The sequence below is a fragment of the Drosophila nasuta genome, chromosome 3, assembly GCF_023558535.2.
Source record: "Drosophila nasuta strain 15112-1781.00 chromosome 3, ASM2355853v1, whole genome shotgun sequence".
NCBI classification, from domain to species: Eukaryota; Metazoa; Arthropoda; class Insecta; order Diptera; family Drosophilidae; genus Drosophila; species Drosophila nasuta.
The window spans coordinates 11,472,958-11,488,099 of NC_083457.1; the positions used below are offsets into that span (position 1 = coordinate 11,472,958).

At 39.0% G+C, this 15,142-nt stretch overlaps 5 protein-coding genes across 5 annotated transcripts; 4 read left to right on the top strand and 1 right to left on the bottom strand.

The window, feature by feature from the left end:
• The first annotated feature begins 6,328 nt into the window (after positions 1–6,328).
• LOC132793627 (protein terminus-like) lies at positions 6,329–7,204 on the top strand. Its single transcript, XM_060803635.1, has one exon. It carries the CDS (start codon positions 6,329–6,331, stop codon positions 7,202–7,204), a length of 876 nt encoding a protein of 291 aa, XP_060659618.1.
• A 1,662-nt stretch (positions 7,205–8,866) lies between these two features.
• Positions 8,867–9,977, top strand: LOC132793640 (protein terminus-like). The gene is given in 2 exon segments (XM_060803647.1): positions 8,867–9,382; positions 9,384–9,977. Coding segments are annotated over 2 exon segments (1,110 nt in total).
• A 240-nt stretch (positions 9,978–10,217) lies between these two features.
• On the top strand, positions 10,218–10,965 carry LOC132793564 (mediator of RNA polymerase II transcription subunit 11). The gene is made up of 2 exons (XM_060803539.1): positions 10,218–10,366; positions 10,427–10,965. Exons 1-2 carry the CDS (start codon positions 10,294–10,296, stop codon positions 10,936–10,938), a joined length of 585 nt encoding a protein of 194 aa, XP_060659522.1. The 5' UTR covers positions 10,218–10,293; the 3' UTR covers positions 10,939–10,965.
• On the bottom strand, positions 10,949–12,700 carry LOC132793562 (FMR1-interacting protein NUFIP1). Its single transcript, XM_060803537.1, has 3 exons — positions 12,322–12,700; positions 11,980–12,266; positions 10,949–11,926 (listed from the first exon to the last, which is right to left on the bottom strand). Exons 1-3 carry the CDS (start codon positions 12,508–12,510, stop codon positions 10,987–10,989), a joined length of 1,416 nt encoding a protein of 471 aa, XP_060659520.1. The 5' UTR covers positions 12,511–12,700; the 3' UTR covers positions 10,949–10,986.
• Positions 12,701–12,815: 115 nt separating this feature from the next.
• On the top strand, positions 12,816–14,571 carry LOC132793563 (ubiquitin-like-conjugating enzyme ATG3). Its single transcript, XM_060803538.1, has 4 exons — positions 12,816–13,023; positions 13,374–13,509; positions 13,579–13,769; positions 13,843–14,571. The coding sequence occupies exons 1-4, from the start codon at positions 12,952–12,954 to the stop codon at positions 14,470–14,472; spliced, it is 1,029 nt and encodes a 342-aa protein (XP_060659521.1). The 5' UTR covers positions 12,816–12,951; the 3' UTR covers positions 14,473–14,571.
• Positions 14,572–15,142: the final 571 nt, after the last annotated feature.

The following is a 15,142-nucleotide window of genomic DNA, read 5'->3' on the forward strand; positions in this document are numbered from 1 at the left end:
TTATCAATATACCAAATAATGTCTATGGCATATGGGCATTTCTCCGGGTCGCGAACGTACGTTCGTACGAGATAAATTAAAAAATAAAATCGAAAACAAACGATTCCTGAAACTTTTTTTTTACTCTTCGATAGCATTTGTTTAGCTCTTTGGTTAGTGTAAATTATGGGGCTTATCGATTTTTAATTTTCATAATATTGTCAAAAAACATGCGGTCGCGAACGTACGCAAAATGGAAGTCGACTTTGGCTTAATACAATAAAATGCAAAACTCTGCGAATTGAGACGGAATATTTTAAAGAAATAACTTTACTTTTAAAATAGAATCATGTAGCTTTCTATTAAGTCTACTCCCAAGAAAATATCTCCATTTATTTATTTTTAATTTAATTAAGTTCCGGTCGCGAACGTACGATTTTTCGATGTTGTATTATTTATTAATTTTTTATTTTTACCACAACTTTTTTGATTAATAAAAACAAACGGATTTAACTCAATTTAATGTGTCTAATAACATTTAAAGCAAAAAAATAAATTTTTATTAAATATGAAATATGTACTGAAATTTATTAATAGCAAGAAAAATATGTAATAGGTAATAAGTAATAACTAACAAGTAATAAGTAACTGCAAACGACATAGTTTTTTCAAAAACAAAAACAAAAAAAATTTTTTTTTTTAAATCCATGCGACGCTAGTAAAAATCGACATATGCTTATAGGTAAGGTCGCGAACGTACGCTACTTTGACAATCAATAAAAAAAAGATTGGTTAGAGTAACCCCAACGATTTTTTATATATAAAATATATATACCAAAATAACTTAACACGCGAAGTTTCATCCACCTGCTTGCACTTAATGCGAAGCAATTACAATAAAATGATGTTTTCGGTCGCGAACGTACGATTTGAACATAGATAAGAAGCAAAATAAAAATTAACAGTTAATTGAACATTTTTTCGCTCACTTTGCATTTTTTATCTTATTATTAGATTGCTATTAAGAGATTTGGTAGAAAAAATGCAAACATATCTTATGTTTTCCTTGTGAAATAATTAATCAAAAATATGCATATAAAAGTAGCTAAATGTGAAAAAATTACATTTTTTCAGTTTGCAGGCAAATTTTTTTTATAAAAACAATGGAGATATGCTACGGATCCATTGTATTATGAAAATTTGGATATTTCTATATTACATTATACAAAAAAAAATACGATGAATGTGAAGATTTGTTTTTCGGTCGTGGTTTACCATTTTCAAGAATTGCCCATATATCAATATTTTGGTAAATTGGTTTATTTTAAAAAATAAAACTACCTCACTGTTTTGCTAAATGCAAAATCGCCATCGGATATCTCACAGTCGATCACAATTGACTTTGTAGTTATGATTATGTTGACTTTATAAACTTTGATACATTCAAATTTTATCTTTATATTAGTCTAAAATATCTAAGGTTTTATTCTTAACAAATTATAATTTCGTGCAACTTAAGAAGCAACTCAAACATAGCTGACATTTAATTAGTCCAGTTTACACATTAACACTTCCACTTTAAAGATTTCTGAACTAAATAATACAAAAAGCAGTTGCTTATGCCTGACTGATATTTATCCGAGTCTTTGATTTGAATACGAAATCCTAGTGCTGTGTTTTTGTTGGTAAACCAAAATCCTTGAATCCTCACAATTCAACCGACTGTTGACTGTTTGGCCAAGCATTGCACGCCTCATCTGCCAACCGAGTTAACCAGGCTATGCAAAGCTGCTTTCAATGTCTCTCACTCTCTTTGACCCCTTCCCCTTCCCCTTCTCCTCATCCTCCTCTTCCTTACGCCTTAGTTTGCTCTCTCGCTGTGCAGTGGTGCACTGTGCTGCCAGTCATGTTCAATACGAGTCTAACAGCCTTTTTAGCTCAAGTCTAAAACAAAAAGGTTTTTTGTGCTGCAGACATTTTAAGAAGCGCCTAGGGGGTCGAAGTTGTCGGCTTTGCACGCAGTTTAAAGCGACGCCTGCATGCGGACAAGGACAGCAGGACATGCACACACATGTGTCCTAGCTATATATGTATACTATGTATATAATTGTAGAGTATGTGTGTGTGTGTGTGTGTGTGTGCGTTTGTGTTAGCTTGTGTACACTTGGCATTAACATAATTCATATTTTGTTGTATTTGCATAATAATAAAGCTGCTGATGCTGGCACATCAACGACAACAAGGAGACTGTGGCTGAACAGAGGAGGCCAGGGGCAAGGCAATGGTCTTTTAGCCAGCACTTTGGATGAGCTGCTGCTGCTGCTACTACTTCTCTCGCTACTGCTGCTGCTGCTGCTGCTGTTGACAAATGGAACACATTTGGCTACACCCAAAACAGCGCAAACAAACCGAGCTGAGATTTATATAAGAAAGAACGGACATCCAACCAGTACGAAGATGAGCCCCAGCATCAGAGGGAATAAGCGAAGGAGGGAGGGGAGCGGAGGGGGTGTGGTAGCCCGCATAAATGCATGAATACTTATGGGATAGATGCCAGGCGAACGCCACTCAGTGCATGCAAAACTGTAAACTGTAGTTCCATGTGGGCGTGTGTCCTGCTAGTTTTGTCCCGAGTTGAGAGTCTTGTAAAGGGGAGGAGGTGCGGGGGTACGCGCGGCATTGTCATGTTTTTACGTTGTATTGCACTGACATCTGGGCAACATAATTCGTTGACGCAGACAACAGTTATGTATACATTATGTATATATATCTTGTTTTGTGGATCCAAACAGATTTCGCTGCCACTGTCGTCGTCGTTGTTGTTATTGTTGTTGTTGTTGTTCCTCTTTCGTTTTCGTTTGCGTTTTCATTCTCGTTTTGTTTATGTCAAATGTGCATTAGGTTTTTTTATAAATAACAACTGCAAAAAATGAACTCGCTCCATTCTATTCACATTGTATGGTTTATGGAAGTGCTCGTATTTACACATAACTAGTGACATTTTAAAAGCAATGTGCCTCGCATTTTTCCCTTGGGTACTATCAATTTTCCATGGGACCAAATCCGCCGCCTGATCCCATCTCCTCTCCCAACCTCAAACCCAATGGCAAAAAAAAATTAATCACTGAAAAGTTCACCTGACAATTTGCACGTGCTTGAAACGTGGTTGGCGAAGAGGGGAAGGAAGGAAGAAAGATACTCAGGTGAACGTGGACGTTCGGTGTGTGCTCGGTGAGGCGTTAAAATGCCATCATTAAAAATCAATGTTTAAAGATTTATGAGCTTAACAAAGTGTTAATTACACGGGGCCTGCAACAACAACAACAACGTAATGTAGCCAAGCACAGCGACGGGCAGACAGACGAAAAAGATAAGAGAAGAAAAAATTGCAAAAAGCGTAGCCAAAGAGAATTGAAAACAAAGCAGGTTTGCAGAAAAATTTAACAAGAACAGCGGAAAAAAAGGTAGCCGAGTTATTTTTAAGACCCGCAAAGTTAAGCAAAAGCAAATTACAAAAGTTTATGTCTGTACGTGTTAGAGAGTGAGTCAGTGTGTGTGTGTCTGTGTGTGTTTATGGCAGCTGTATGTGCTTTTACTTAATTGACTTTTAGGCTCGTCTCGTAACCATAACCTAAATTAATAAATAATTACTTCAACGATATTTTAATAACAATTAGCTACGCATCAAAATTGGTTGCTTTAAGCGCAAATATATGTATGCGCATTAATAATTCAATAAATTTGCATGTGAGCGCAATAATTATGCTCGCCAATCAAGTTTTTTTTTTTAATATACCTATTTCATGCAAGTTCTGCGTTAATTACTTAAATTGTGCGTACAACAATTCAAATTCGTTTTAATTGGTCTTTTATATAAAATGGACGTAGATAATACACAAACGATAGCAATAAAATCTATTTGCATTATACAACACTATCACAGACTACACGCTTTGCTATCGACTGATGTTAATCGACAATCGAAAGCTGCCGATCATTGAGCCACATTGCTCTTCTAACCAACACTGCAAATCAAACTTTAAATTTGTATTTGAATTTATGCGTTGAAAGTCCTGAGTTTGCTAATTAGCTTAAAATACTCGACTTAACATCGTCTAAGCGCTAATAGTTGCAGCTTTAGGTCCTCTGGCGCCGTATAAATACTTAAATAAATGAAGCCAAGGCCAAAAATTAAGGTTGCTGAAGGTTGCTGATTATAAATTGAAGCAGAATAGCGTTGGCGGACCCAAAGCGAACCCTCGAAATTTAATCAGACCAGAACAAAAGCCAAAGACAAAAAAAAAAACATAACAAAACACAGAAGAAAAAAAACACAACATAAAATAACGAAATGCAAAAACACAGAAAAACAAGGCGTTACGAAAAAAATAACAGTGAAATGCCTTTCATTTTGACCAATACAGCCAAGCGAGAAGCGAAGGAGACGCGCCAAGAAGGATAACCCAAACAACTTTCGTTGACGACGTTTTCATAATTCTAGCAAAGGCACAAGATATGGACTGTAAGGCAAGGCAAGGCAAGGCAAGACAGGGCAAGGCAAACGCATAGCAAAGCAAAGCGCACGAGGAAAACCCAACACGTTAAAATAGCAAAAATCAACAACCGAAAAACGTAAAAGATGCCAGGCAGCAGTTTTTGCTTCAGCATAAGCTCTTCGTATGGGCGCGATTGTGGGTGAGAAGACAAGAGACACAAGAAGAGGGGAAAGGGACCGAGTGGTAGGGGGGGAGGGTAGGAAAGTGGGAACCGACAACGATGACGATGACACACGTGAGGTTTCGCAGCAACAAAAATACAATATACGTATTTATATACATTCCATATGCATATATAGCACAGTTCTCGCAGTGTGCCGGTGTGCGAATGTGTCGGTGTTTCGGTGTGTGTGTGTGTGCGTGTGAAGGACGAACCACACAAACGCACGCAAGAGCCTTAAATATGCTTGAACTACTAAAGAAGCCATAAAGCAACCCAATGGGCCAACGACTACAACAATCGTTTACGTACGGAAAGGCGTTGAAAATTTCTTTGCACACATTCACATTCCCTTAATACGCGAAGCCACTTTTCGGCAAAGTCCTGGCATGTCCTTGCAACAGCAACGCGTTCAATCACAACAGCAAACTTGTCGGTTAAAGCATATTCGAGTTGCAGGGGAAATTTCCCGAATTAACAGTCCAACAGAAATGTTACAACAACTGTTAGCTAAATAAGGGGATGAAATAAAGGAGAGTTGAGATTGTAACGGCTTCTCAATCACTATATTGCAATGCAATTTCTATTTCTAATGAACTTTCTGTATTTAGTATTTTATATAATTTTTTAAAATGAAAGTAACATACTTATATATAAGATGAATTCTCAAACCAGTTAAATTATTCAGACAAATATCAAAATCAGTTTCCATTCTTTCTCTTTCCCTAAAGTATTATTATTATTCAATAACTCTTAAATTTTTTAAAACGTATTTTAAATTTAGTAAAACATTTTCTCATTTCTTTTTTTTACAACTTAAAGTTATTACCCGTGGCAAGAACAAGCTCAGTTCGAACTCGGGGTGAGTTTTATCAATGCGTGTTTTGAAAAAATGGTTTTTATGCGCAGGGGTGTTTTCGAAGGTTTTTTTTTATTAATATTAACCAGTTTCTGATTTGGAGACTTATTTAGCAAAGACATTTACGTATTATACAAATTTTCAATGGGAATTTTCCCTGGAATAATAACCATTCCAATGAGCGAGTATACGGACTTTTTTGGAAATATGGGTAAATAAAAAAGGAAATGGAATTAAATTCCCTTTAATCACTGCGAGTACTTAGTCAAGGCAAATCCTTTGGTAAAATGGAAATTTCTTGAGTGAAATTAAAATGTCTTGCGCCAAATAAAAATATCTGCTAAAAGTATATTTAAAAAAAATTGTCAAGCGAAACAGGGAAAAGTATGCTGCATGAAGAGTTTTTAGCCAAGACAAAATCTATATTGAAAAATCCCAGAGTTGTGCACCACCAAAGTATTTAGGTACACGGCAAACTCAAAATGTTAATACAGTACATGAAAAGTATTTTGTAGAGACATGGTAATACCTGTTTTATAACGGTACGCTTGTAAAGCATATGGTGATCTTAAATAAGAAATTATGACCGATTTTGGCGACTAAACTTATCTGCAGCTGGTGCAGGCTTAAGCAGGGTTACAATGCAGGTAGAAAATATACCTAAGTTTCCATAATCAGGTAATACTGAGCCTGATCCCTGCACTACTTTCTGTATAAATAGTTTGCCACAATTCAACAGGACATCAGTCAGCCATCAGCATTACATTGTTCAACATGTCGCGCTTCAGCTTTGAAACTACAAGCAATGTAAGAACCTTTCGGCATCAACCGTCCATCCACCATCCCCACGTGGAATGTGCGAGTTGTCACAGTCCCGTTGAGGCAAATGAGCCATACAGTCATCATTGGTTGTCCGGCGAGGATGCCCAGCACACCAAACTGGATCTGGAGAAGAAAATGCTGCTCAGGCAGATCGAGAAGGAACGCATTGAAACCTTTATGATTTGTGATGAAACCCAACAATATGGTGGCGTTGAAGAATTTCTACTGCAAGCCGGAACGCAAGCACTGCCGCAGCTGTTGCGCTTCTTGAAATACAAGGCCAGCGAACTGGTTGTCACTATGGGCTTCTATGTGTCTGTGCCGGGGAAGCGCTTTTACTTCGAGAGTTATTCCTTCTCTATAAAGCATTTCCTGGACATTGAGGCAACAATCGACATGGTCATCGGTCGGCTCGCTCAGAAGATTTGCAGCTATATGTATATGGCGGAAGGAGTTACACTGGATGACTGCGCCATCAGGCGCATAAAACTGACTGTCAAACGGCTTAACAATGGACCAGAAGTGCTACCACTGCAGTATCGCATCAAGAACAGTGGTGGTTTCAAGGCCAAGGACAATAATAAGAAGCCGGTGAATTTGTCGCTCCTCAACGAGAGCTATCTCAACTATCATGGAAAACGTTTTGGCAAATTTCCCGACTCCCTGCAAGTGAATCTCTATTGCTTCCATGTCTGCCCCGAGACCAAAGAACTGATTGCCGTGCCATATTTGATCAGAAGCGAAGATGTGAAGAACACACCCACATTTCTCATTCAAACCGATGTTACTGGAGAATTTTGTGGCATGTATGAAGTACGCAATATTTGAAGATTTCTGCGCACGGAACCCAACGATCGCTTTGTTGAATGCACCGTTTGTATGGGGGTATTCGCGAGTCGTATGCACTTTGTATTACATAAACAAATGGACTGTGGGAATGAAGTTGAGGTCTTGCAATTGGACGGCGAGTCTTTTGAGACATACGAAAATTGCATTACTCTGTCAAAGGAGTTCTTCAAACTCGACTTTATCGGAATTCGACCTAATTATTAATAATTATAGTTATATATTAATTAATGTAAGCCCTATTAATACTTAGCATTTGTAATAGAAATATATGAATACAAATAAATATTGCTTAAAAATATAACACAACTTTTTATTTTTAAATAGTGGGGCTCAATTCTTTTATCAAGTGAATTGCAGAAAATGCAGAAAAGGTAAGAGATAAAATTAATTTAATTTCGTTGTTAATCAAAAACTACCACATCTAAAAAAAGAATTTAATTTATCTCTTGTCTAAGAGGATATAAACTAAATATTGTCTTATTTCCAAAAATATATGGGCTTTTTAATAATTGATATTACATGAGCCATGTATTGAGCGTGCATTCAAAATGTTGTTAATAGGTTGGCAACAAATAAGCTTAAATCCAGAAATCGAAATCTACTATAACTTAAGAAAATACTTGAATATTTAAGAATTATCAATGTATACATATCTGTTGATAATAACCTATTTTGATATGCTATGCTATACTAAGACATTTGTCAACAAATCGAGGTACCATACTCACAAGCGTAATGAAGCTGTTAGCAAAGGCATTAATCGAATGTTAGATTTTGAAATCAGTAGGAAATGAAATGAAGACAGCAGATTAAAATATTCAGACCGTCTTTGCCAAAACATATTTAACCGGTAATATAATATTTCAATGTAAAGTTAAAAAGGGAAAGAAATTAAGCTCTCAATTTCATGATTCACCTCATTTGACATCATAATAATTCCCTGATCAATTGAGAACAGCTAAGACTAGAGTAAGCAGATAGCACATCATCAAATCCAATACTCAGTACATCTAACAAAGTGACAAGACAATTATGAAAAAGAATATAGCTTCCCAGTCGTATACTTAACTTATCACTGTAAAGAGTTTCACTCAAAGTTAATCCGGTTTTGGACATGTACTGTATGATTTCATCACGAAAATGAAATTATAGATGAGACTCTGATATTTTCTTTGACGAAATTTCAGAATCCTAATATAAAAATACAATGTTTCTGACTGTGTGAGAACAATTTTATGCAGAAATGTATTTATGTATCTATTAAGCAAATTATTTTGGATATTGATATGAGCGAATGCGCTCACATTCCCTAATTTTATGAAGCGTTTCATCAGCGTCATCAAGGTAAATTTGAAATCTCTTGATAGAAATAAGAATTTACAATGTTCTGGATTGCTAAACTACTTAGGTACAAAGCAAACAGCTTGCATAAAGACGTCTTGAAGTCCTTATGCAAAATGTAAAATAGGCCCATCATTTTTACCTGACCATCTGTTAAGATTCATGAAGGGCTAACATAGGTAGTAAAACAATTTATCTTCCCACACTCAGGTAATTCTAAAGTTGATCCCTGCACTACTTTTTTGTATAAATAGTCCGCCACAATTCAACAGGACATCAGTCAGCTTTACATTGTTCAACATGTCACATCAACGTCAGTCGCGCTTTATCTTTGAAACAAGAAGAAATGTACGTACCTTTCGCCATCAACCGTACATGAACGATTCGTCCTTGGAGTGCGAGAGTTGCCGGAGTCCAGTTGCAGCAAATGAACCGTTCAGCCATCATTGGCTGTCCGGCGAAGATGCCCAGCACATTAAACTGGATCTGGAGAGGAAACTGCTGCTCAAGCAAATCGAAAAGGAATGCATTGAAACGTTTATGCTATGTGATGAATCCGCATATGGGCGTACTCAGGAATTTATGCTGGATGCCGGAACACAAGCAGTGCCGCAATTGTTGCGTTTCTTGAACTACGAGGCCAACGAACTGGTAGTCACCATAGGCTTTTATGTGACTGTGTTGAAGGAGCGTCTGTACTTCGAAAGTTATTCCTTCAACATAAAGCATTTCCTGGATATTGAAGCAACAGTTGACATGGTCTTCACTCGGCTCGTTGAGAAGATTAGCAGCTACATGTTTTTGGTGATGGGGCTTTTTTCTGGATTCATGCACCATCAAACGCATCAAAATAACTGTCAAACGGCTATACAATGGACAAGAACTACTGCCACTGCAATATCGTATCAAGAACAAAGGTGGTTTCAAGGCCAACAACAATAGGAAATCGGTGAATTTGTCGCTGCTCAACGAAAGTTACATCAACTATCATGGAATACGTTTTGGAAAGTTTCCCGACTCCCTGCAAGTGAATCTCTATTGTTTCCGTGTTTGCGCCAGCACCAGGGAACTGTTTGCCGTGCCGTATTTGATCAGAAGCGAAGATGTGAAGAACACACCCACTTTTCTCATTCAAACAGATGTGGCGGGAGAATTTCGAGGCATGTATGAAGTACCCAATATTCGAAGATTTCTGCGCACGGAACCCAACGATCGCATCATAGTATGTCGCGTTTGTCAGGCGCACTTCACGAACCGTATGCACTATGTATTACACAAACAAATTGATTGCGGAAACGACGTTACGGTTTTGCAAATGGACGGCGAGTCTTTCGAGATATACGAAAATTGCATTACGCTGCCAAAGGAGTTCTTTAAATTCGCGTGGTTTGGTATAGGACCTAATTATTAAGGAATTATTATAAACACTATTGATCGTAAAAAATGTAAATAAATATATATTAACACAAATAAATATGGATTAAAAAAAATATAATAGCTTTCAATCTCAATTGGCGGAAACACTACAGTTAAGGCAGTTAAAAGCGGGAATCGTCATGTGAATGGCAAAAAGTGAATAACAAATAGAGTGACCATATCACATGTAAATCTTATTGGTGCCAAACAGCTGAAGCGCATGCGGTAATATTATAATATTTAACTTGTGGTCACACTGTTGGTAGAAGCCGAAACAAACAAAAAACGCCGCGTTTTAAAACTTTAATAATATGAATCCCCTGGATAAAATACATGCACTTGATGAAATTGAGAAGGACATTCTGCTCTGCATGCAAAGTGCAGGTAAATTTAACTGTGTATTTAGCATTCACGTTTGATGTAGTATTTATATTTACTACTAAGGTCTGGCATTGCAAGAACTGGGCAAGGAGAAGTCTTCGCAAAAAAGTGCCGAAACGCAGTCACAACAGTTCCTAAAGAGCTTGTCCAGCGTGGAATCCAAGCTTTCAGAGCAAATAAACTACCTCACACAAGTGTCTACCGGTCAGCCACATGAGGGCTCGGGTTACGCTTCAGCGAAGGTGCTGCAAATGGCCTGGCATCGTATTCAACACGCACGCTCCCGAGTCCGCGAGCTAGAGGAGACCAAGGCGAAGCATTCTCATGCAGCCAGACAGCAACAGAAACGTCAACAGGAGCATGCTGCTGCACAACAACAGCAACAAGCAGCCGCAGCTGCTGCTCAGCAGCAACAACAACAGGCTGCTAGTGGCGGCGTTGGAAATGGACCCGGATCTGGATCGGGATCTGGTGATGGCGGGGCAAGCGGTGGCAGCAGCTCCACTGGCGGCAGTGGTGGAGTGGGTGGCATGGGCACTGATTCCGCTGGTGGCGGTGGCATGTCAACAAATTGAAAACGCATAATTTCATTTAAGACTTTTATTAAACTTAAGTTAAATTTACTACGTTGTGCTTTCAGTTCTTGTGGGGGAAGAGGAACTGCTTCCAAGTCCAAAGAAGTTCTGCTCACATACGTAGCGCACACATTGCAACAGCACATTTCGCTCATGTCTGATGTCCGACTCAAGAAGCTTTGAGAGCATTGTGTTTTGCTTGGACATCAGACGTGCTCGCTTGTAGTTTAGGCCAAGAATCCTTTTCTTGGTTGGTGCAGCACGCTTGACCGTCGTCTTATTCTCCAGTTGTGGCTTGGCTCCTACTGCTGCTGTGCTTTCAACGGAAGGATGAGCTGTAGTTGCTTCTACTTCTGTAACTAATTCGAGTGTTATTTCAACTTCTTTTTTGCGTTCGATAGGCGCTTCATCAGGTGCCTCATCGTCGGAGCTCTGTGGTGTCTCTTGAGGCAGCGTAGTGTCAACGACAGTCTCAATTTCTGTTTCTACATTATTATCCAAACACGGCAGCTCAATTTGAGCGTCTTCTTTAGGTTCTACTAAAGTTTCAGAGGATGCATCATCCACTTCCTCATCTGTTATTTCATCTTCCTCCTCATTCTCAGAGTCTGTGCCGTACATGCCTAACATACTGATCAATGCATTCGTCTCTGGTTTGGATTTTTCCTTGACATGTTTGTAGTCCTTCATTTGGCCAGTGCCACGAAACTTTCGTGCTGCTTCGGCATCAATAGCAGCATCTTGCTCTACTGGCGGTGTCTTATTCTCGGTCTGCTTTGCCTGCTGCTGCTGTGTTGAAACTGATCTTACATTCTTTTTTTGTCTCTTGTTTAGCTTGACACGCTCTTTGTTATTGCTCTCCGGCCGCGTGCGCCGTCTATCTTCCGCCTTGCCGAAACGCGCTTTAGACGCCTCCAAGCGCTCACCACGTTTCTGACGCTGCTCTTTGGCACGTTTGGCCAATTCCACGTTAGCCGTCGTTGGAAATCTACAACAGCAAAGTATTAAACATTTGCATTGCGCCCTGCTGGCCAAACTTACCGTTTGCATCGCTCTGCCCGCCAAGCGGCAATGTCCTCTGGCGTCCACACTCGCTTTACGGTTTTGTACAAGCCTGTAATGTGATTGGCTTCAATGTGACGCTCCAATATACTGGCCAAGGCAGCGAAATCACAATCATCTGCTGGACAATCTTCATGCTGTTCTAAGTGCCTTCGCATGTCTTGTGCATTGGCCAAGCCCATGTTACAGTTGCCACAAAATTCAGGTCGAGGCGGCGATACGCATTTTGTCGGTGCATCTAATGTGACTGTGTTTATGTTGGTGTTCTGTAATTATAGTTGGCTTTTTAGTTGTCTCTTGCAAGTCAATAGTAAACATTACCTGTGGCTGCTCGGCCTTCAAATACTTGGCGGGCACAGTGCTGCCGCGTGCCCCATACATGGGTGGCGGCTGTTTGCTGCGTGGCAGCAGCGTCATGCCACATGGCGTTAGATAGTGCAGATTGTTTTTGCTTGGCTCTTTACTGTTTTTGTTAAAATTTGGGGAGGGCAACACAAACTTTGGCTCCATTTCAATTTAAATGGTAACAACATGTGCGCTAGAGATGAGTGAATAATCGTAAATAGAATTCACAGTTCACGCCAGGTCACGAGTAAATAAAATAATGCTTAATGGATCTATTCCCACAAGTTGTAGTAAAAATAAACAAAAAATTCAACTTCTTAAATGAATTAAACTATAGTTTAAGCGACAAAATCTATTATTTAAACGCAATCATCACGCTACATATTCAAGGCATTCACCGTTGCAAGAAGTATCGATAGTCGCTTATCGATATTCTAATCAGCTGTTTGCGGTTGCGAGCATAGACCAGTGTTGCGCAGCGAACACACATAGCTAGCCCAAAAGAAAGTGGCGAGTGTGCAATTCAACTATAAAGTGTCATAGATACAACGCATTTGCGTTTTTAGCCTAGGGATTAGAACAAAGCAAATACTCAGATCGGCAACAATGCAAAGTGTGCTAAATACAGTAAAAGGCACAGCTCTTAATGTGGCCGAATACTTAACGCCAGTGCTAAAGGCAAGTACTAGCTACAATGCGAGAGAGATGAGCAACACTCGGGTCACTGTGATTGAGTTGTAAAACAAAAGCAAATCAAACTCTTTGTTAAATGTAATTAACAATAACACACATACAACTGACTAGCAACTAACATATGCATATCAAATGTATTTCTATAAGCGTATTAGAGTTATAGACATTCGTTTGATACGTGTTCATTTTAAATGCAGTGACTCGTGACTTAACGTTGTGAAGTGCTCATCACTGTTGGGGCGCTGTCGCGTCGCCTGGGCGGCGTCGGCGTCTGACTGGCGACTCCAAAGCCATTAAGTCGAGACTAATCAATTTTTTCCGCTCTGTCTTTTTAGGAGTCAAAGTTTCGTGAAACTGGAGTTCTAACGCCAGAGGAATTTGTGGCAGCTGGTGATCATTTGGTGCATCATTGTCCCACTTGGCAGTGGGCGGCCGGTGATGAGAGCAAAACAAAGCCATACTTACCCAAGGGTAAATAATATAGTTGACAACTTTACACTAAACCAGCGCCGCAATCGTATTAAGTAAATTGAATTACAGATAAACAATTTCTGATAACACGCAATGTGCCATGCTATCGACGCTGCAAACAGATGGAATATGTGGGCGAAGAGACACTGGTGGAGGAGGAGTCCGGTGACGGCGGATGGGTGGAGACACATCAATTGAATGATGACGGCACCAATCAGCTGGATGACAAAATATGCGAACTGACGCTGGACGAGACCAAGGTTCAATTGCCATTAATTCCCAAATGATTTAATCGAAATATTAAATATAAATTATTGTTATCTATTTGCTTAGGATGAAATGCATACGCCGGACAGTGAGAAGTCGTCTGGCGTAGCTGCTGCCTTGGGCAATGAGGAGGAGGACGAAGACGATGATGAGGCCATTGACATGGATGCATTTGAGGAGAGCGGCATGCTGGAGCTGGTTGATCCCGCTGTCGCGACCACAACACGCAAACAGGAGTCGGACACACAGTCGAGCAGCGCTGCAGCTGCAGCTGAAGGAGGAGAAGGAGCAGCAGCAGCAGCTGCTGCAAGTGCTGGTGGCGACTCCGTGTTGCATACACGCACCTACGATCTGCACATCACATACGATAAATACTATCAGACGCCACGGCTCTGGGTTGTGGGCTACGATGAGCAACGCAAGCCGTTGACCGTCGAGCAAATGTACGAAGATGTGTCGCAGGATCATGCGAAAAAGACTGTTACAATGGAATCGCATCCGCATTTGCCGGGCCCCAACATGGCATCGGTGCATCCGTGTCGTCATGCTGATATTATGAAGAAGATCATCCAAACTGTGGAGGAAGGTGGCGGCCAATTGGGCGTGCATTTATATCTAATCATCTTCTTGAAATTCGTGCAGACCGTAATACCAACAATTGAATATGATTTTACGCAAAACTTTAACATGTCCTAAACCAAACAGCATCCGAATCACATTTGACAGCAATATGAATACATAAATTATGCATTAATTAGACACTACAATAATAATTATAATAAAGTAAACAAAAAGCTGAGCTTACGGCGCGGCACAAAAAAAAGATTGCATTCTCTAGATGTTGTTTTTATAATTACTTTTTATTACATTTTTGTTTGTTGGTTGGTTGGTTGGTTGCTTGTTTTGAAACATCTCTGAGATGACATTTATATGTTAACATAATAATAATAAACATAATAATTATGCATTTAGTTTTTAGGTAGTTTTGTTTTTACTTTTGTTTTCACTTTTTCCTTCAAGTTAAATGATTTTCTTTTACGCTGTTTTGCTTCAACAATTTTAAAACATAAAACAGGTGTATGTGTGTGTGTGTTTTGCATTATACTTATTAAACTTTAATGTATATATTTCTTGCATTTACTTGTTAATCCTTTTTTTTTTGCTTTGTTAAATTTGTTTTTTGTTTTTATATATATATATAGATTTTCTTAAGAATTAAAATCACTTTTCATTTGCAATAACAGGTTCACATCGTAATCAATTTTACAATAAACATACCTAACGCCTTTTGCCTATATAATAAGACCCATTACACATTTTTTTTTACTTCCTGCAGAACCCCATACTTAATGCTCTCTTTAACGAT